Source organism: Brassica napus, chromosome C7 (genome assembly GCF_020379485.1).
Source record: "Brassica napus cultivar Da-Ae chromosome C7, Da-Ae, whole genome shotgun sequence".
NCBI classification, from domain to species: domain Eukaryota; kingdom Viridiplantae; phylum Streptophyta; class Magnoliopsida; order Brassicales; family Brassicaceae; genus Brassica; species Brassica napus.
In genome coordinates, this window is record NC_063450.1 from 46,672,596 (window position 1) to 46,693,491 (window position 20,896).

At 35.2% G+C, this 20,896-nt stretch overlaps 4 protein-coding genes across 4 annotated transcripts; all 4 read right to left on the minus strand.

Annotated features, from left to right (window-relative positions):
- Positions 1-277: 277 nt before the first annotated feature.
- LOC125590023 (importin subunit alpha-2-like) lies at positions 278-3,534 on the minus strand. Its single transcript, XM_048762869.1, has 11 exons — positions 3,118-3,534; positions 2,930-3,026; positions 2,745-2,836; positions 2,461-2,592; positions 2,192-2,377; positions 1,957-2,120; positions 1,787-1,865; positions 1,381-1,509; positions 1,145-1,272; positions 674-1,048; positions 278-545 (listed from the first exon to the last, which is right to left on the minus strand). The coding sequence occupies exons 1-10, from the start codon at positions 3,343-3,345 to the stop codon at positions 676-678; spliced, it is 1,608 nt and encodes a 535-aa protein (XP_048618826.1). The 5' UTR covers positions 3,346-3,534; the 3' UTR covers positions 278-545; positions 674-675.
- A 2,335-nt stretch (positions 3,535-5,869) lies between these two features.
- Positions 5,870-8,204, minus strand: LOC106410141 (pentatricopeptide repeat-containing protein At1g06140, mitochondrial-like). Its single transcript, XM_048762870.1, has 2 exons — positions 6,028-8,204; positions 5,870-5,921 (listed from the first exon to the last, which is right to left on the minus strand). Exon 1 carries the CDS (start codon positions 7,940-7,942, stop codon positions 6,260-6,262), a length of 1,683 nt encoding a protein of 560 aa, XP_048618827.1. The 5' UTR covers positions 7,943-8,204; the 3' UTR covers positions 5,870-5,921; positions 6,028-6,259.
- A 2,091-nt stretch (positions 8,205-10,295) lies between these two features.
- LOC106410144 (AMSH-like ubiquitin thioesterase 3) lies at positions 10,296-13,807 on the minus strand. The gene is made up of 13 exons (XM_048762871.1): positions 13,591-13,807; positions 13,379-13,443; positions 13,204-13,279; positions 12,946-13,107; positions 12,761-12,855; positions 12,277-12,382; positions 12,094-12,140; positions 11,682-12,009; positions 11,459-11,548; positions 11,288-11,350; positions 11,120-11,194; positions 10,903-10,965; positions 10,296-10,799 (listed from the first exon to the last, which is right to left on the minus strand). The coding sequence occupies exons 1-13, from the start codon at positions 13,690-13,692 to the stop codon at positions 10,572-10,574; spliced, it is 1,500 nt and encodes a 499-aa protein (XP_048618828.1). The 5' UTR covers positions 13,693-13,807; the 3' UTR covers positions 10,296-10,571.
- Positions 13,808-16,735: 2,928 nt separating this feature from the next.
- LOC106410109 lies at positions 16,736-19,622 on the minus strand. The gene is made up of 7 exons (XM_013850602.3): positions 18,765-19,622; positions 18,543-18,637; positions 17,563-17,625; positions 17,429-17,473; positions 17,273-17,335; positions 17,112-17,174; positions 16,736-17,008 (listed from the first exon to the last, which is right to left on the minus strand). The coding sequence occupies exons 2-7, from the start codon at positions 18,594-18,596 to the stop codon at positions 16,991-16,993; spliced, it is 306 nt and encodes a 101-aa protein (XP_013706056.1). The 5' UTR covers positions 18,597-18,637; positions 18,765-19,622; the 3' UTR covers positions 16,736-16,990.
- Between the last annotated feature and the right edge of the window lie 1,274 nt (positions 19,623-20,896).

The window sequence follows — 20,896 nt, forward strand, 5'->3', positions numbered from 1 at the left end:
TTATAGTATCGAGAAATTTAAATAAGAGTATAATTTAATACCCGTAAGAAGCAAATAACACTAGTATAAGGGAGAGAGTTTATTATAAGGAAGAAGAAGAAGATGTAATGGTTCTTTGATTATAAACTCTTGTTCTTGTTTATGGTGTACAAAAGAGTGAGATGAGTGATGGTATTTATAGTGAACAACAATACATAAAATAACAAAGATGGTGCTTAATTTGGTAAATGAATGGGTGATCATAGTGCTTGATGAGTAGATGATCATAGTGCATGAGTTTGGTAAAAAAGTGGATGATCATTTGAATGCTTAATTTATAACATGACCTACATTTTTATGTTTTTTCGACTTTGAAGTGTTGTGTAGTAGTAGTACAAATGTAACAAAAACCCCAGACTGACTTCTCATCACACACACAAACCAGACCATATCAGACCAAGGCACCCCATCTGACTTTTACACACAAGACAAGACTCATTTAACCAGTGTCCAACAAAAAACTCTTGAACCTCCCTTCAACTCTCTTCAATCATCATCCCTACCTCCTGTTGAAAAACAAAAAACAAGACTCAGAGAATTACACAAACACAAGCTTTCTCCACTTCCTCCTACTCTATGCTTTGAGATGTTCATACATTTGTACAGGATTGGTTTGATTAAGTTATTTATTTACCTTCACTGGAAGTTGAATCCACCTGGCGGTGCGGCTGCATCATTACCCCCAAACTGGAATCCCTGAGCTGAGCCATCACCATGTGGTAATGTCTCGTCTTCCTCTTCCAACCAGTATGTCTCAAGAATCTTCACCGCCTTCTCATAGATCTCACTGTTGTCATGACTCTGCAGATTCTCAATCTTTTCTAATCCCTCAGCATCGTCGATCAACTGTGCGTAAAAGTTCACGTCCCCGGTATTTCCAGTCACCTTCTCAGCTTCCCCGACTTTCAGAATGTTCTCCAATCCTTCTAGACACACGGTGATTATCCTTGGATCGGGACATATCAAAAGATCACACAGTGGTTTCACCACTCCCTGTTCCACCATGTACCTAAAGCACGCAACACACGAGAAATTTTAAGTGATCGTTCGAAAGAGAGCAAGCAAATATACTTTTAGAGGAAGCGAGATCAAATAAGAAGCTTACTTGATCTGGTCAGGAGAACCTCCAGACGTTGCATTTGAGACTGCCCATGCAGCTTCTTTCTTAATATCAAACTCTGCATTCTGAAGCAGATTGACGAGAGGGCAAATCACACCCGCTTCACATACAGCCTGCATTACAGAACAAATATTAGAGAAGATTAACACATAAAATATCTATTTAAACAACAAAAGCTTTTAACAAAGGCTCAACAACATCAATATTCAGAAAACATTCACCTGAATCTGTTCCCTGTTTCCAGCAGTGATGTTTGAGATTGTCCAGCAAGCTTCCTTTTTGATGCTCTTCTTATGGTTGTGAGTCAGGAGGCTCAAAAGGCTAAGGAGTGCACCATGACTAATTACACACTGCAAGAAAAAATTCTCATCATCTCAGAACCAACCAATAAAAAGTAAAAGAATTATAGATTCCATTCTAGAGGTACACCTAACACTCTAAAGGTGATTTAATATGACGAGTAGCAGGAAGCTATGCAAGTAACTTTTGACAACCAAAGGTCATTATCAAAATGTTCACATTCAGTGGCTATGCCAGTGGTGTCTCATTCGTCCCATTAATGTTCAAGGGAGAGTGGAACAAGTATACTGTATAGAAATGACTGAAACTATAGAAGAATAAGTATACCTGAGTCTGGGTATCATCTCCAGTGACGATGTTACCAATACTACGAAGAGCAGGAATGAGCACAGATGGTGATGGATGCCTACAGCAAAGCCAAAAACCCAATGATACTAACTAATTAACACGTGATCATGCACGAAACCAATGTGAATCACAGGATTAAAAAGACTCACAGGAGAAGCTCGACAAGCCGAGGAACAACACCTGCCTCAATGACAGATTGGATTTTGTCATTGGTACCATCAGAAAGATAAGAGAGGGCCCAACAGGCATCCGTTAACACTTCCTCATCAGTCGAATGAATCAGGCGTTCAAGGGCTGGAAGTGCTGGACGAACCTGCTCTTACTAAAGTTAAAAAAAATCTCTCATGATCAAATAAAGAAGACTGAAGTGGGAGAGAGAGAAACCTGATCAAAAGGAGGCTGTGGCTTTCCCCTGCAGAAATTGGAGAGGGTCCAAGTAGCGTTTCTGAGCATGGAGAGTTTAGCATGCTCATTCAACTGAGAGAGCAACGGTAACAAAGCTCCCTGACTGAGGACAAGATCTCTGCACCGTGGAGAGTCACCAGCAACATTCCCTAATGCCCAAACGGCCTGAAACATGAACATGTTAATACTTAAAAGATCATACTTTGGTATCGATGATTAAAAGAAACAATAGAAACATATTACTTTACCTGCTCACGGACATCATCACTCTGAGAAGCCAACAGTCCGACAAAAATCGGAACAGCACCATGTTCAATAACCACCTTAGTATGGTCCGAAGTCCCAGAAGCAATGTTCGTCAATGCCCACGCAGCTTCAAACTAAGGCCACACAAACAGACAAAGTATAAAGAGAGTCTCAGATAAAAAAAAAATCGTATCAACCGTGACATGTAGATAATGGATCATGCATCAAAAAATACAAGAGAATCAGACGATGATTGTATCAAAATGTGATAATGGAGCAAACAAACCTGAAGCTGAGGATAATCTCCCCTCTTGAGAAACTCCACAAAGCGAGGCACAACACCAGCCTCTATCACCTCCTCTATTGGAGGACTACGCTCTGCCAAATTTTCAAAAACATTACAAGAAATTGCTCAACCTAATCCATATAGCAAAAAAAAAAAAAAAAAAAAAAAAAAAAAAAAAACTTTACCAATAGAAAGGAGTTTCCTGAACTGAGTGGTGGCTTCAAGCTGTAAGCTTCTGTCCTCCGACCAAACTCCACCCACCATAGAAGGCAAGCTCTCCAACTAGTCCAATCCCACACGATCTAATCAGTTCTTAAACAGTTACAATTCAACGCAAACAACTATAAGATCGATTCTAGATCCGTAGTTATACTCTTTTCTCGACGGATGAAGCGGCGGCGGCGAGGGAGGAAGGATCGAATTGAGGCAGCTGCGTGGCCTGAAGACCTTCGCGGCGTTTCTTGAGCAAGCTCTCTTCGCGCTTCGTCTTACGGATCTCGACCATGTTGTCCTCTCTCCTCCTCCTTCCTTCCTCGGCGTCCACCGCCACTTTGTAGCGGTTACGGCGAACCTCGGTCCTTGCGTTGGGTCTCAGAGACATGGCTTGCTGTGTAATCTCCTCTGCTTTTTTCTGTTGATTCGTCACCGGCGATTGAAAGAAGCAGCGAAGAAGAGAGGCTAGTGTATGTATAGAATCGGCGGATTGATAGATAAGAGGGATAAACCCTAGACGAAGTAGAGGGGGACGAGAAAAGAGGAAAGAGCAATCCTTCTCTTTACAAATACTAGATTTTTTCAGCTTTTTACATCATTATAAATTTATTATTTTAATAGCTTTAAATGAATAAATGACTTAATTGTTAATTTTTATTTAATAATTAATTATTTTAAAAATTAAATTTAGTTTTATAATAAATAGAATTTTATTTAATTTTAATATTCAATTTTCAAATAATTAAAATTCTCTTTAAAAAATAATTATTATCCAGTATTACTATAGTCGTACATAAACATTGTGTTAGGACCTAACTTTTTTTTTTTTAAAGTTTTTAAACTAAATTCACATTTTATAGTTAAACTTAAAATAAATCACTAATATTTATTTCTTTATACTATCAACTTTTCAAACAATATACTTCTCTTTTAAATTTTGTGTCTTGTGTCTAAACAATATAAAATATTAGAACTCATCTTTTTAATAATTTATAACATTTTTTTTCAAATTATTTAGATAAATTAAATAATTGAAAAAATAAAATAATTTATAAAACAATGAAAATAAATAAAAATTACCTTTACATGTTAAATAATACAAAACAATTTTAATCAATAATAAATTAATTAAATCAACATATTATTTTATTTATATTTACTAAATAATGGGTTTTTTTAACACATTACTAAATAATGGTTATATCATTTATTTATGAAACATAATAATTCATTAATAGCCATTACATAAATATATATATATATTATACATTGTACAATACATATAATAACAAAAATAATTATGAAAAATGTTCAAAATATATGTTATCTAAATAAAAAATTCTTAACACTATTTTTTAGCAAATAAACTTATACCGATTATAATATAAATTATTAATAAGATAAACTCCACAAAACAATTATAATAAAATTAATTAAGCTATATAAAAAAGGAGTAATATAATCAAGACATATTTATAGTTGTTAATTATTTTGTAGAAATGTCATAATTTCATAAAATTGCAAAATAGTAAACTTTAAAATTTGGATTTAAAGGTGACAAATTATGAAACCATAACAATTTAAATCAAATTGGATTACATATTAGTCATCCATCGATTAAATTTGTTAGTTTCGGGTTTAAGTAATTTTTTAAATATAAATATTTTTTAAAATCTAAATCGAATCGTCAGATCACCGGATTAATCGGTTTGACCACAGCCAGTTTGGATCGAATTTAAAAGCATTGATTAAAATGCAAAAATATTTTAAGTTATTAGTGGGATTTTTCCTCATAAAATAATCCGAGTAATTATTATATTAAGTGTAACATTTCTAGCAAACTGGCTTTGAATGGTATGATACGAATATGAAAAGTAGTATATTCGTTTTCGGAGTCCATATCATATTAACACAATCGTAATCACTCAAGTTGGCTCAGCCAGTTGGTAGGGTCTTTAACAAGTATACATATATTGATATCATGCATCTGATCTCTCTGAGGCTTAAAACAATAATATGGTTGTGCAGGGGCGGATCCAAGATGGTTTTAAGTATGGGGCACTTAACCATTTCTATAACTAGAAGCTTAATATGTAAGTGTACTTAACTAAATTTAACACTAGATGTCAATGAACAAAAAAAAATTAGGGTGGGGCACATGCCACACCCTCTAATACACTGGGACCGCCCCTGTGGTTGTGAGTGGAATGGTTTCAGCGGAGGTCGAGGACTTCGTATTCGAGCTTGGCGTTGAGGAAGACGTGTGAGCAATGCTCGTAGATTGGGTTACCGTCTTCTGACTCTTCGTGCGGGTGGAAGCCTCGCTGCTGGCAGTTACGGATCACTGATACTCCTGATGGATCCGACAGATGGAATATTCCGTGAGGTGTTGTTTCGTCTGTTGAAGCCATTACGATTGCAACTGCCTCCGGTAGCATTATCTGGCCAGATTAAAGATATGTATGTAGTGGACCATGTGGTTAACAAATGTATATAAAAGTGATCCACTTACAGATAATTGAAAGGGAAAGTTTTTGTTGTACCTGATACGAGTAGTGTGTGTGAAGATCAACTGATGACATGAAGCAAGTTTGTGTAGGGTGTGTCTGTAACCAAAAATGTAGTTACACACAATTAAAGATAAACTCGACAAAACAAAAACAACAAGTATCTTCAAACATGATAACCATAAAAAGAAAAGACGAGCAACATTGGCCGTTGAGTCCATCAGAATGGCAATTTGTTTTTGGTAACAAGGACCCAAACATCATCAAAATTATTATGGTTGCAGAAAAGATAGAGGCAAAGCAAGAAAACCAACGACATATATGGTGCTTGGCTTCCTAGTAAACATAATTACTGACAATTACACTAAAAGGAGAATACTCACAGCTTCTGGAACTGCTGATCAATCGGCTTACTGTTATACAACCCGGATGTTTGAGACGTTGTCCGTAAGGCCGGCTACATCCAAGGAAGGAAAAAAAAAAAGCAAGAAAAGACAATACTGGTAAGAAAGCACATGGATTACGAAGATGTGTAAACAAAATAATAATTCTAATTCTCAGACCTTGTTAATATCACCAGGTCTAAAGTATGAAGCTCTGTTGACAGGAGGCCACTCAACAGCATCTGAACTATACGATATACCCGGGAAACCACTTCCAACAACACTATACGGTTCATCATCGGCTCTGTTGAGCTCATCCACTCGCCTGTCGAACTCCGGTTTAAGAGACTCAAGCTCATTGATTACAGCGCGAAGCCTCTGTTGCACAAAGAAGTCCAATAGCTGAATGTTTCTAGCAGACTTCAATAGCAGATAGTCCCATGGGTTTCCTATATCCTTTGATGCCCATTTTGCGTCTCACGCTATTCACCATCTCCCACATCCCAGCGTCAGCATATATGTTAGAAAGCAAGACGTAGACGCTTGATTCGTTGGATCCCATGGATAAGAGCTTCTCTGCTATTTCTTCTGCTAACTCAACTTTTTTATGGATTCTACAAGCATTCAGAAGAGCTCCCCAAGCACTAGCCATTGGTTCCACAGGCATGTTATCAATAAAAGACTTAGCTTCCCCAATTTCACCACCTCGACCTAGCAAATCTACCATACACGCGTAATGCTCTTCCTCTGGTGCAATCCCGTAGTCTCTTGTCATCGACACAAACTGCTTCCGTCCTTCTTCGATGTTTCCCGAATGGCTACAGGCCGACAAAAGCGAGACAAATGTCACAGAGTTTGGAGTTAGGTTCTGCGACTTCATTTTACCAAAACAACCCAGCGCTTCCTCGAACTTACCGTTTATCCCAAAAGCATTGACCATAGAGCTCCAAGATATCACATTCCTCTCTGGCATCATATCGAAAACCTTCCTAGCCATTTGAACGTTCCCGCATCTAGCGTACATGTCGATGAAAGACGTATAATTCACAGCATCCATCTCAATCCCATTCCTTATCATGTGCCCATGAACACTCTTCCCGTGCCTCTGAGACCCCAAGCTCGAGCAAGCAACAAGAACCGCCGCTAAAGTACATTGATTCGGAAGAACCCTTTCTCCCAGCATCATCTCCCTGAACAGATCAAACGCTTCAACAGCTCTCTCGCATTTAGCAAATCCAGAAACCAGCGTTGTCCACATCACCACATTCTTATCAACACTTTTTTGAAACAGCTCTCTAGCATCGTCCAACAACCTGCATTTCACATACATATCTACAACAGAGGCTTGTAGATAGCCACTCTGATCTATAAACCCCCTTCTGATGGATAAACCGTGCACCGACTTGCCTTCTCTACCGGCAAAGACGTTCCCACAAGCCTTCACCAAACATATCAACGTAAGCGCGTTATCGATCCCCAAACCTCCCTCTCTCATGAGATAAAACAAACGAAACACTTCAGAGTCACTCGAGTATCTCAAATACCCTTTCATCAAAACTCCCCAAAGCACCGAGCTTTTCAGAGTAATTTCGTCGAACACCTTCCGCGCATCTTCCACGCGACCAAACTCTCCGTACATTTCGACCAAAGAGGGAGCCACGTAACCGTCCTTATCCAACCCATTCTTCACCGCCAATCCGTGAACCAGAACCCCGTTCTCTAAAAACCCTAAACCGACGCAAGCTTTGATCGCGAACACCAAGTTGAAACTGTCGACGTTACAATCCTTCCTCATGAGATTGTAAAGACGTAAGCTTTCGCGGTGGTTCTTGGATTTGGAGTGACCGGAGAGGATCGTGTTCCAGGAGTAGCGGTTTCTCTTCCGGGGAGGGATTCGATGGAAGGAAGCGGCGGCGAGATCGAGACGATTGGATTGGATGTAAGAGTTGGTGAGGCTGGATCCGAGAAGGACTTCTTCTTGGAGTCCGTGGAGTATGACCTTGGCGTGAACTTGTTGTGTATGGTGCAGCGCTTTGATTTGGGTAAGGATGGTTAGAAGAAGAGCGCTGGTTCTGTTCACCGGAAGCATCATCATTGGCGAAGTAGAAGCGGCTAGCTAGGCCGTTTGGAAGCAGCGGTGAGATGAGATTCAATACGTGTTCCAGTTCCTGCAAAGAGGTTCGTCAGAGTCAGATCGAAACAGATGTACCAACATTCCGGGACAGGGAGGTTCGTGCCGCGGCTCACGTTAGTCTGATTATACACCCTGGTTACTTTTTTTCAAATTTAAGGTAGTTATTAATTTAATAAACACAACAATGGGTTTTGTTTTGTGTATTGGTTCTATATTTAAAGCAGTTATCAACTTCAAAAACAAATGTATGTATTCGTCATTAACTTCATAAAAGCTGCAAAAAAAAAGCTAGATGATGAGATTAATTATTCTCTTATTTGTAAATTAAGGAACAACATGTATAACCACCATTTTGGTTTATAAATTATAATATTATCTTTTATGTTGATCATATAATTATATGTAAGCCTGGGTACCCGAGATCCGGATTTGATCCGAGATCCGCTCTGAAAATAGGATATCTGGAGTATCCGGATCCGAATCCGGATAGTAAAATATTGGATCCGTGCAAACTGAATCCGGATACGGATATCTTAATTTTTAGGTCCGGATATTAATTTATTAATATTTTTAAATTATTTTTAAAACACATTAATTTTTTTTATTTTATTAATATTTATATTTGATATATTAATATTTATACATGAATTAATCTTATAATATTATATTTTAGTTTTTAAAATATTATAAACATATATAAATATATTTATAAATCTTGTATATAAATATTTAATTTAGGTATTATATTAAAAAATTGGTATTTTAAAAAAAAATTGTTATTTTTAATTATTTTTACGGATCCGGATCCGGATATCCGCGGATAATAGAATATCGAGATGGACATCCAAAATCCGGATATTAAATCTACGGATCTGACGGATCCGGATCTGGGTACCATAAATTTCATTTCCCGGATACGTGGATCGGTCCCAGGCCTAGGTACTGGTATATATAATTGTGATACTTACATTTGACGTACGAGGATAGCTGTTGGGTGTTGGCTTGTTTATTTCGACTAGGTGTTGGCTTGTTTATTTCGACTAGGCTTGCATGATAAACCCTATTCTTGTATTCAAACAATTCAAGCAGAATATATAGGATAAATACCTACTTAAACCATTATTAGAGTAGAAAAAGATTCGATATATTAATTAAAAATCTAAAATGGTTTCGATACGTAGTTTCCAAGGAAGCAATTCTGCAAATGGACAAGGAGAAATCTCCTGCAGTGGAGCAACAATTTCACCTGCAGGATGGTATGATCTTTTCCCAAAAATACTTCCCTATCATTTTTTATTCTTCTTCTTCTTATCTTTACTAGTAGACACGCAAATAGATTATGCCAACAGTCTCATAGTTGTATGTATATGCCACGCCTCTTGAGGATTTTAACTGCTACTTGATTAATTGTGTTTCCCTTATTTGACAGCATTAATTAAATGACGCACTGAAGGAGGAAGTTCAACATCTTAATTAAGGTATTAACGGGGCGAGGTGTTTCTAATGGTGCATCATCAGTAATGAATTATTATGGTTCTTTTGGATCATCAAACCAGCAATTCTATCCCAATAATCAGGTCGATCCACACTATGCAAGCTGCACAACAGTTCCAGCAGCTCCAAATCCATTCACAGAATTAGAGTTGGACATCTTTTTAAATATTAGGCATTCCTTCGTATAATATCCAATGTGGGATTTTGTTTGATATTTCACAACAACAACAGCAACAGCCGAGAAGGCCTATGTCTTCTTCGGGTCAGAAAGAGAGTGTGACATCGCCTGATCTTGAGTCTCCCTCAACAAAAGACTGAAGAGTGTTGACTGTTGTGTTTGGTGAGATGCTCTTGGAAAATCTCCTTTCTCTCTTTCCTGTTACAAAGCTGTGGCGTTTTCTCCCCCGATCAGATAGATGCTCATGGGTTCTAGAGTTAAAAACAAGACACCTTTACAAGTTGTTAGCGAAGCCTTTTTGTCTGTAGTCTCTTTTAACCATATTTAAATTTTTTTGACTTTTGTTATTCGAAACGTCTCTCGTTTGGTTTTGGATTTGAAGCTTGTTAAATCAGTTAAGAATCTATAATTCATGGGTTCTATTTCTATATAAAGAAACATAAACGATCATTACAAAGAGGAAAGAGTTTCCCAAGAACATGGATTACATCAATCTTCAGGAACTGAACCGAACCAAGCAGAACTGGTCTTTAACAATATTCATCTCCTGAAAACAGCAAAAGCCGAAACCATTTCCAGCCATATATTAGTAACCTTTTATACATCTTTGTTGGAGTTCAAACAGATGGAGACCAACTTCACTTGATTCTCGAGTCTTTGCACTATAGTAGTACAGGTAAATTTGAAATACATATAAAATACATCATTTCAAGCAAACCAGGCTTTGAATGGTATAATACGAATATGTAAAGTAGTATATTCGTTTTTGGAGTCAATATCATATTAACACAAATCATAATCACTCAAGTTTGGCTCTCAGCCACTTGGTAGGGTCTTCAACATATTAATATTTTTGTAATCTGATCTCTCTGAGGTTTAAAATAGAAACATGGCTGTGACTGGGTAAGTGGAATGGTTTTAGCGGAGGTCGAGGACTTCGTATTTGAGCTTGGCGTTGAGGAAGACGTGTGAGCAATGCTCGTAGATTGGGTTACCGTCTTCTGACTCTTCGTGCGGGTGGAAGCCTCGCTGCTGGCAGTTACGGATCACTGATACTCCTGATGGATCCGACAGATGGAATATTCCGTGAGGTGTTGTTTCGTCTGTTGGAGCCATCACGATTGCAACTGCCTCCGGGAGCATTATCTGCCGGAGATTAAAGATATGTATGTGGTGGACCATATGGTTACATATAAATGTGTACAAGTGACTGACTTACAGATATTGAAAGGGAGAGTGTTTGTTGTACCTGATACGAGTAGTGTGTGTGAAGATCAACTGATGACATGAAGCACGTTTGTGTAGGGTGTGTCTGTAACCAAAAATGTAATTACCCACAATAATATCAATAAGAGCTTATAAACGAGTGGAACTAATTGATAAGAGCAGTTTGTATTATCTCTAAACACTATAAGAGTGATGAATATGAGATGGATTTGCTGGTCAATGAGGCTGAGAGAACTTACATGAATCCAACCCAGGGGAAATAGAGAGAGTCTGTCCTGAACTTCGAAAATTTCTTCTTCGTTTAGTGTTTGACACTGTACATTAACAAATGCGGATGGACCAAGTGTGAGAAGAATCACCCACGGGTAAATACATGTAAAAGGCTAAGTACAAACTGAGTAACGTACAGAATCTGAGGTAGACTCCTGCTTCGGGATTATGAGAGTAGTGATATGAAACACCCTGTTTTTCTGCAAACAAGGGGAAACATATGTGATGATGATTATTAGACAATTTCATCTGACGATCGATGCTAGCACAATATAATATGAATGCAAAGGTGTATTCTGTCTACTCACCAGAGAGCCAGCAAGCACTCCACAAGTTTCTAAATTCCTTTCTGTGTTTGACCGAGCTAGCCTTAAGAAATCTTCCATTATCCGCACAGGCTTCAACAGCAAATTTACACAAATGGAGAAGACATTAGTATTGGTTTAACAAGACGAAAAGAGAGAAGATTTCCACTAAAACAGGGCGAACTGTAGCAAGCTTTTTAGAGGATGTAATGGGCATGAAACTTACCACATGCAAATGCTGATACGAATTGCTGCCCTCTTTGTCTTCTAAAGAAGGAAGTGCAGGTCCTGGTCTAGGATCAGCTACTTTAGATGGGCAAATTTGGGCGTATTCTTGATGCACTTGGGCTAGCACAGGAGGAGGGGAAGGTTGCTTCATACCCACAAACTGAAAGGGGTCTTCAGTTGCGTCACTTACAAACTGGGAAGTTACCGCCTCCGAATGACGCTGCCATCGACCGTCATCTAAAGAGAGCACAGAGTTCAGCGTAGAGACCCCTTGAGAATCACCATTAAGTGATGTTGAGGAAGCGCTAGGTCCAGCGTCAATCAACCTGTAGCAATCGATGGAGTAAGTTAGACATAGCCATCACTTCTAATAAAAAATTCTTAAACGGCAACAGAAGATCAGTACTTACCCTGAATTTTCAGCAGAAATCCAATCGGTACTACTCGGATATTGAACCTGTCATTCACACAAAATAAAGATTTTTATGAGCTCCTTTAATTTAAACTCAAATTTCCTATGGATTAGATCAACAAGGAAATAAAAAAAGAGTGTAAATATGTGGGGAAGCTACCAATAATCCGCAATTTTTTACCTTTATCTCGGACTTGGGTGCAACCCACTGACTTTTAAGACCATTTGGACCTAGAAATGAATGTCTAGATAAGGTTGCTTGGTTTGGAGGCAGAAAATCAAAAGATCTGCATGTTCAGGATAGCACAATTTAAGTCTCAGTTATCATCTCAGATTAGTATGTACAAGCAATCGAGTCTTATATACCCATTTCTTGTTCAGATCTTTCAAAACTAAAGATAAACTCAAACAAAAGAAAAACAACAAGTATCTTCAAACATGACACCATATAAACAGAAAAAGCTAAGCAGTATTGTGGCTAATTTTCTGGTAACAAAGACCCAAAGATCATCACATTTACTGTGGTTGCAGAAAGAGACAGAGGCAAAGGAAGAAAACCAATGGCATATACGGGATTGCTGGACCCTATTTCTTAGAGAACTTATGGTGTTTGACTTCCTAATGAACAGAAATACTGACAACTACATCGAAAGGAGAATACTCACAGCTTCTGGAATTGCTGATCAATCGGTGTACGATTTGAAGATGAAGTCAGATTAGCGGCGTTATACGTTGCTTGAGATGTTGTCGGCCTTACTGGCTGCATCCAGGGGAAGAAAAGACAATACAGGTAAGAAAGCACATGGATAACGAAGATGTGCAAACAAAATGCTAATTCCGATCCTCAGACCTTGTTAATATCACCAGGTCTAAAGTATGAAGCTCTGTTGACAGGAGGCCACTCAACAGCATCTGAGCTATACGGTTCATCATCGGCTCTGTCGAGCTCATCCACTCGCCTGTCGAACTCCGGCTTCAGAGACTCAAGCTCGTTGATTACAGCGCGAAGCCTCTGTTGCACAAAGAAGTCCACTTTAGAGAATATAAAGGGTAATAACACTAAAACAACACTTGAAAGAAAAGAGGATAAAAACAGAAAATACCTGACCTTCCTACTCCCAAGTCTTTCTTGCGTAAGCGACGCCTGGTAATCTCGGTGGAAAGGAATCGTCTCAGAAATCAAACTGCCAACAAAACAAAATAATAACAAAACTTTGTAACTCTTCCATTGATATTTCATATACAAAAAAAAAATCTCAGAAGCACATCAATTTTCTCCTCACCTTGAGTATCTAAGGAGCATGATATACAAATCTACAACGTTCTTCTCTTCTCGATAGATTCCGGCCTGAGCAATATTCAAAAATGAAACATCATCACTAATCCATTCACTTACAAAGCTGATTGATATAGGCTGAACATTAAACCTATACCAACTTTACATTCTTAGACTTGCAGCGCGAAATCGAATCAGAGAAATTGAGACGGAACAAACCTGGCGGAGGAGATTATCGGCGATGCGGTAGTAGTTACGGAGACGAATACGATTATCGACCTCGATCTTACGAGCTACCTTCTTCAGATCAATCTTCTTCATCTTCACCTGGAACGGGAACCAGATTTCAAATCACTTTTCCGGCTTCAAGTTCAGCTGAGATTGAAGGATCAATTTGCGCTGAGAAAATGAAACTGTGTCGTTTAAAGAAATCAAACATATGTCCACAATGAAATGGTCAACTACTTATGGGTCTAGGACCTCATTATCTTCACCGATTTGGGCTTTTATGTTTTTTGCTGGGCCCAACAATCTAAATAAATTCTGGACTGGACTGGCTTGTTTTGTTAGATTAGTTGGTTTCTGCCTTCTGGTGTTGCTTAGTTCGGCTTTATTGCGGTCTGTCTGCTTCATCTCTACCTAACATTTCCAAACGTTGGGTTGTTACTAATTTGACGTTAATGCTTCCAAACTAAGATGTCTGCAGAATCTCGATTGGATTTACTTCCACATTCGTTTTGTTTTGCCATGAGACCAATCCATAGGTCACACAATTTGTAATATACGTAATTTTCAATGATAATTACATTTTTAGCACAAACATTAATATGAACAATAACAGTGTTAGTTTCTTTATTAAAGGGTCAATTGTTAATATTGGGTTTCTATAAATCTTACACTTTGATCAGAGTTCGATAAATACATGTATAACAAAGAAAACATTAATTTGTCTCAATTATTTTTGTTAAAGGGTTTAATTTTGCATTTCATTTTAATTAATAGTATTATATAATTTTGAAATATCATTTGTAAGTTGTAAATGACTAATGGTGTTGAAATAAATATTTAGTTTATTTATCTCTTGGAAAAGATTTACAATACAAAAACTTAATAAAATTTTTTCGCCAACCTAGTTTACTCGGTTCCTTAAAAATAACACTAGGGTTTCTAAACACAAAATACTACAAGCATATTTTAATTTGTTGAACTGTACATTAAAAAGAACTTATGAATCCTAAATTTTACCAACTATATTTTAAATCCTAAAGTTATCACTATAATAAGTATGTATGCCCAATAAGTATTTTATTCATAACCAAAAGTTTAAACCCTATCATCATTAGCCCCAAAAATCACGTAAAGATTTAGTTGCGTCAATGCATAAACAAAAACATAAGGTTAGATTTAAAAATCAAAATATTATTTTTCTTTTGATTGCAAAAGACTACATATATCCTAGACTGTTAATCTTATCAATAATCACCGTTATCCCACATCTCCACAATCATAAACCTTAAATATGAAACTCTTATCAGTATGCACATATGTTTATTTATAAGAGAAGAATGTTGTTCCACATATTTTATATCATTATATATAGTCAAACGTTTTTAAAAGAAAAATTATATACACCATGTCATATGATTTATAAAAACAAAGAAGATAATTTCCAGTAGAGATAGACCAGTATATTTCCATAAAATGTTACAAATGTTACTAGAATGATGTTTGCTTATTTTACATATTAGGTACATAGTATATTGTAGTTATATGATATCTAGATTTATAAAATAGTTTCAAAACATACAACATTAAAAATAATATTATAAATAAATTTACATACACGTAAGATAAATTTCCAATAACAAAAACTGAATTTTAAGAAATCAGAATTTTGATGTTACTGATGAATGCACTTTAAAGAAAAGTGAACTTTATAAAATTAAATATTACTGTGGATAGCGAAGTTCTTTCTATCATAAAATTTTAGAAGACCAAAAATAGATCAGTTTTACACAATGTAGCAAAGTAGTGTCTTTCTTCAATATGTCTGAAATTTGTTCACAAATACACTTTTGAAACGCTTAAACAGTTATCTCTTTTTGGAGTCCATATTTTAATCCCATACTAGGAAATGGTTCGAACTTCTATGCTGCCTGAAGTGCTAGAGTGGACTTTATCACCCGAGTAAGAAATAATCTGCAATCATTTTATTTAGGGGTTGATTGTTTGTGGTTTTTGTTTCTGTAGAAACCATTTTTCATCCAATTAAGTTTTTGGTTTTTTGTTTTTGTTTTTTGTAAAAACTATTTGAGTTGCCAATCAAGATTTTCAATAAATAGATTCCCTAAAATTTAGAGAAATAGTTTTTGAAAAGTTTAACCAATTTATGAAAAAAATCAAAAACCAACTTTTGTGAGCTTTTATGAAGAAAAACGAATTTTGATTTTTTTTTTTTGTAGAAACTACTACATTATAATTAATTAATAATTAATAAATAATATTTTCATAAAAATTAAAATTATCATAAAATATTTTGTACATTAGATATCATTTAAACAATAATGTGAAATATTTTAATTTGTGTTTCATATCTGTAATTAAATTTATATATTTTATAAATAATATTATTTAATTTTAAAACTTAGTTATTAGTTTCTATAAATAAAACAATTGAATTATTTTAATAATTATTAGTCACATTAAAAATAACAAAAAAAATTATAAAAACATAATATGTTTTATTAATAAAATATATTGTATAATCCTGAATTATAAAAATTGCCATTCAACTTTAAGAAAATATAAATAATTTATATAAGAAAATTTATAATTATTTTCAAAATTTTATGTATTTTTATTTTTGTATAATTTATAATATTTATATAAGAAAAACTATTTCTATTCAAGTTTTAAAAATTAAAAATAATTTATATAAGAAAAATTTCTAAGTAGTTTCAAAATTTAATATTTTTATTTTTGTGTAATTTTATATATATTTTATGATTTATATTTTAATATAATATATTTTTTTATAAAAATCTAATAATTAAAATATGTTATTGTATTTTATTTTAAAATAATAATCACAGTATTTTGATAAATTTTAATTGTGAAATCTAAATATTTATTGCTATTTTATTATATTATTTTAAAATAACGTATTAGTTAATTTTTTAAATTTTTTAAGAAATACGACAAATCCAAAAACCAAAAACCAAAAACCAAAAACCAAAAACCAAAAGCTGAAAACCAAAAACTAAAATCTAAAAACCAACAACTAAAATCTAAAAACCAAAAACTAAAATTAAAAACTACTGAAACAATCATCACCTAAGTTTTTTTCTTAGAGAAATCATTTGTCTTTAGCTAAACTCAAAATTTCATCAAATTTTGATTTAGAATTCTTTTTGTTTCAAGAAAACTAAAATGCCCCCAAACAAGGTTTATATATTAGGAAAGAAAAAGAAAGAAGCAGCAATGATTGTCTGCACCATTTAAAGAAACGATCAAGCAGTTATACATTTATTCTGGATAAAAGTTTTATTTTATGGAAACATGAAGCACGCGAGTAGGCTAACACCAAACCAACCACTCTCCATTTCCACGTCTGTTTGCCCTAAAAGCTCGAATATGTCTGTAAATTTAAACGACTTTTTCAGTTCTCCGTTAAACATAAGTGACATGAACATAATATGAAAATAACACTTTATTTTTTCATACTGATAACATATTCTTACCAGATTCTCTTGTCCAGTTAAAAAGGTAGGTCCCCTCGGGGGAAGTTGCTTGTGAGGCGTCCTCTGGAAGAAAAAAGGACAAATGAAATTAGAATGCGTACGTAGTAGTACGAATTAATTACAATTGGTACATGCATAAATAAGTAGATATAAAAGGTTACCACTAGTTTGGGTCTTAAGCTTTCTATTGCCTCTATAGTTCTCTCATCTGCACTTGCTTGTTGCTGTGGAATAATATTTAACATAAGAAATTTGAACTACTTTTAGACTGAAATATCAAAGATCTAAAGTTGGTTAGATTGCATCAACTGATGTACCTTGTGCAGAACCCAGTCTGCAGAATCAAAAAAGGCACGTTTGGGCTGCATGCATTGGTTTAAAATCGTTAGTATATTAACAAATCAAATCATACGAATATATGAAAAATGCGGGTTACTTAAAGATATTTCACCTGCGAAATGAGAGGCTTTTTCTTTGGCACAAGACCTCCATATTTGTTTGCACCAGAGGTAGCCTAAGGGCAAAACAAAAATGAATTTAATCAATTACGTATTAAAATATATATCTTCTTCTCTTGTCACATATTAAATAATGAGACTCAGAAAGATAATGATCACAATTGCTGACAAATCCTACACCAAAAGAGCAATTTCTATAGTGAGGTTTTGGTATATAACGATATGTTAAAAAGAGTTTAAGGTCGTAAACTGATTGTCAAGCATCCAAAGAAGTTCACTCTAACGATCGCAATCAGACAAAATCATTTTGAAGAAAAAACAAACAATGTATATATCGTTAAAACCTAAACAGATAATTCAAGAAAGTGTTGAGTTTCACAAAGGGTTTCACATGAAGATGAGTCTATCGTTTACGGCCGTCCATATAATTAATACTCAGTCTAAAATTTGTTAAGAAAGAATAATATTGTTGTGTTCCTATGACAAATATGTTCCAGTTTCTGAATCATTTGATAATGAGTTGCGAAGTAGTGTATAGTTTAAAGACTTTTTGCATATCAAATACTGAACTTTGACTACATAAAATAATGTTTTGAATGATAGACGTAAGATGAAAACAGACGTGTATGGTCGTTAGATAGCGCGAGGATTGGGGTTTGTCAACTGAACAAACATATTTTTGACTGGGTGACTACTAATGCGACCTTAACTAAATTCAATAGTCGTCAAACCGTTTCTTAAAAATCACAAAAAAAAAACTTTTCATAAATCTTTTTAATTGCTACCCAGATTAATTATGTTTTTTTTTTTGTGTGCACACCCAGATTAATTAAGATAGTTCAAATTAACACTAATATTCTAATACCTAAATGATAAATCCTTAAACATTTCAACACGGTGCCTTATCAAACAAATTATGAGACTAGATCAAAATCAATTAAAAAACATTGTCAATTGATTTAATTTTAATTACCTCTCGTTCCTGAGAAAATACGATCTCGTCCGCTCTGTTGTTTTCCGTCGCCATCGCCCTCGAACCTTTTGCCTTCTTCAGATTTCTTCTTCGTCCTGACGAAATCAAGTTAGGGAAAACAATCAACAAACCTAGAAACTGCATCATGGAATTAATCTCTTGTGTACCCAAAACCCTAATTATGCGTAAAAAAAAAAGATAACTAGTGTTAGAGAGAGAGACCTTAAGAGAGGGAAATAAGAGGAGGAAGATGGTGACTGGTGAGATAAGATTATGTGTTTATAGGTTATATATACTCACACGCACATAAGATACTCATCACACGTAATTTTTGCTAATTTATTGGGTGTAAAAGTTAAAAACTTTAACACTATAGATCTAATAAGATTTGACATTGTTTATTGTAAGGCCAGGTGGACTTAAACCAGATTTTCTTAATCTCAAAACTTGTATCCACGTCCATACAAACGAGAGGAGGATAAAATGATATCTAGAAGATAAAAATCATTATCTATCTTTAAACATTAATATTAAATTTTAGCACAATATAATGTTGTGAACTTTTTTTTAAGATTTAGGAGTAAATTTCAGACCCAAAAGGATAACTGGCCGAAAGCAAAAGCCCATACATGTGTGGTGTCTAGAGACAATCGTGAGGTACTTCATTCCGACAGTTTCGAACTCGCAACTTGGATGCAGGAAGAAGCCCGTCCATGCAGGAAGAAGCCCGTCCTTACCATTGGGTCACGATGTTCCGGACATGATGTCATGAAACTTCTTTTATGATTTTGAAACAAGAATCACACACTTAGACCCAAATCATGTCTCAACCCTACGAACTAAAGTTTCACCCATCGCCTACGTACACCTTCTTGGTTCGTAACCACCGACAATTTTCGTCTTCTCTGACTCTTCCGTCACTTCTCATAAAAGCTCTTATTTACTACAACAATTTTGAGTCATACAACCGTTGTGCTTCCCTACGGTTTTCACCTTATATAAATTCCTACTATTCTTTTCCCCTCGCAAAGTCATCAAAAACATATAACCGCATCAGACAATGGCTACCAAACATAGAGGTCCACCGGGAAGCCCCGTACGCAAAGCTTCAGATAGCCGGCGTCCTTACGACAAGGCAAATACGGCGGAGTTGGAGGAGCTTAGGGCGGAGCTGAAGCGGGAAGGAGCTGAAACACATCCGCCTAACCGTGTATTTTTATGCAATGGTAATGTATCCGAAAATGTGAGTCTTAATGAACAGGTTTTTCTAATTATCATCTATGCTCTCTTTTGTACTGGAAACAACACCTGTAACCAATGACTAGTGAGTTTCTTTAGAGGGTTTTGGATGGGTTTTGTTAGATAAATTGAAAGATATACTTTGATAATGATATTTCAAAATTAGTTATGTTAAGATACGCAAAGCGTGCATAATCTTGGTAATTCATATTTCTTCTATTTTTTTATAATGAAGTGACTGGTGAGTGTATATAGGAGGATTTCACCATTTTAAGGCTTCAGTGAAAGTGTCAGTGATTCACATTCAATCGTAAGCTATTTCTACGATTTCATCATCTATTTCCATACATGTTTGTTTCCATCTATCTGTCCCTATTTCAACCTGTCGCAAGTGGATGATCAATCTCAAAGATAACAGAGTTGTCACTGGCACAACGACATTACGAGAACCGACAAGTTTTGTATAGCTAAAAGGTTTATCAACTTATATAAAGCTTCAAAATGATGTACTAAAAGATGTTGTGATTGAAACCATTATCAATGTTCACTAGATCATATAAAAATCAACAGCTACCCCATAACAGTGGTCGTCATTGACATTTGATCTTCATACACCAAATTTGACATAGATAAAAGCCTTTGTAGGATATATGAAGAAGATAAACGAAGAACAAAAAGATGGTGAATGAGAGAGAGAAACAAAACGTGGAGGAGGAGGAGGGAAAATATGCATAATATTTTGTAGATTTAGGAGATAAATTTTTGGCAGTTTTTGGAAGATTCCATATTTTCGGAATCTAAAACATAGAATAAATAAACACAGTATGTATATTTTAGGTTAGATAAAACACTGAATAATAGATGGAATGATTATTATTTACTACGAATAACATGAAGGAAAAGTTAGAAAAACACATAACCAAAAAAGATAGATCATAGAGTTAAAGTTATAAAACGTATTCGACGAGTTATTAAATATAGACAAAGCGTATTCTCATAAAAGTGGAACCTGTAAGAAACTGTTGATAATGTATTCTACCAATATAGATCATAGTAAAAAGGGTTTTTAGTGATTAAACCCCTCAAATAAAGATGAATTGTAAAAAACCCGCTCA

Coding starts and splice junctions, on each gene's coding strand:
- LOC125590023 (XM_048762869.1), bottom strand. CDS start 3,345: ATGTCTCTGAGACCCAACGCAAGGACCGAGGTTCGCCGTAACCGCTAC. Junction 3,027..3,117: donor CTTCATCCGTCGAGAAAAGA/GTATAACTACGG, acceptor GGATTGGACTAG/TTGGAGAGCTTGCCTTCTAT. Junction 2,121..2,191: donor CACAGCCTCCTTTTGATCAG/GTTTCTCTCTCT, acceptor TAGTAAGAGCAG/GTTCGTCCAGCACTTCCAGC.
- LOC106410141 (XM_048762870.1), bottom strand. CDS start 7,942: ATGATGATGCTTCCGGTGAACAGAACCAGCGCTCTTCTTCTAACCATC.
- LOC106410144 (XM_048762871.1), bottom strand. CDS start 13,692: ATGAAGAAGATTGATCTGAAGAAGGTAGCTCGTAAGATCGAGGTCGAT. Junction 12,010..12,093: donor ATTTCTGCTGAAAATTCAGG/GTAAGTACTGAT, acceptor CGATTGCTACAG/GTTGATTGACGCTGGACCTA. Junction 10,966..11,119: donor TTCCCCTGGGTTGGATTCAT/GTAAGTTCTCTC, acceptor TTTTGGTTACAG/ACACACCCTACACAAACGTG.
- LOC106410109 (XM_013850602.3), bottom strand. CDS start 18,596: ATGGCGACGGAAAACAACAGAGCGGACGAGATCGTATTTTCTCAGGAA. Junction 17,626..18,542: donor TATTTTCTCAGGAACGAGAG/GTAATTAAAATT, acceptor TTTTGCCCTTAG/GCTACCTCTGGTGCAAACAA. Junction 17,175..17,272: donor GCTTAAGACCCAAACTAGTG/GTAACCTTTTAT, acceptor TTTTTCTTCCAG/AGGACGCCTCACAAGCAACT.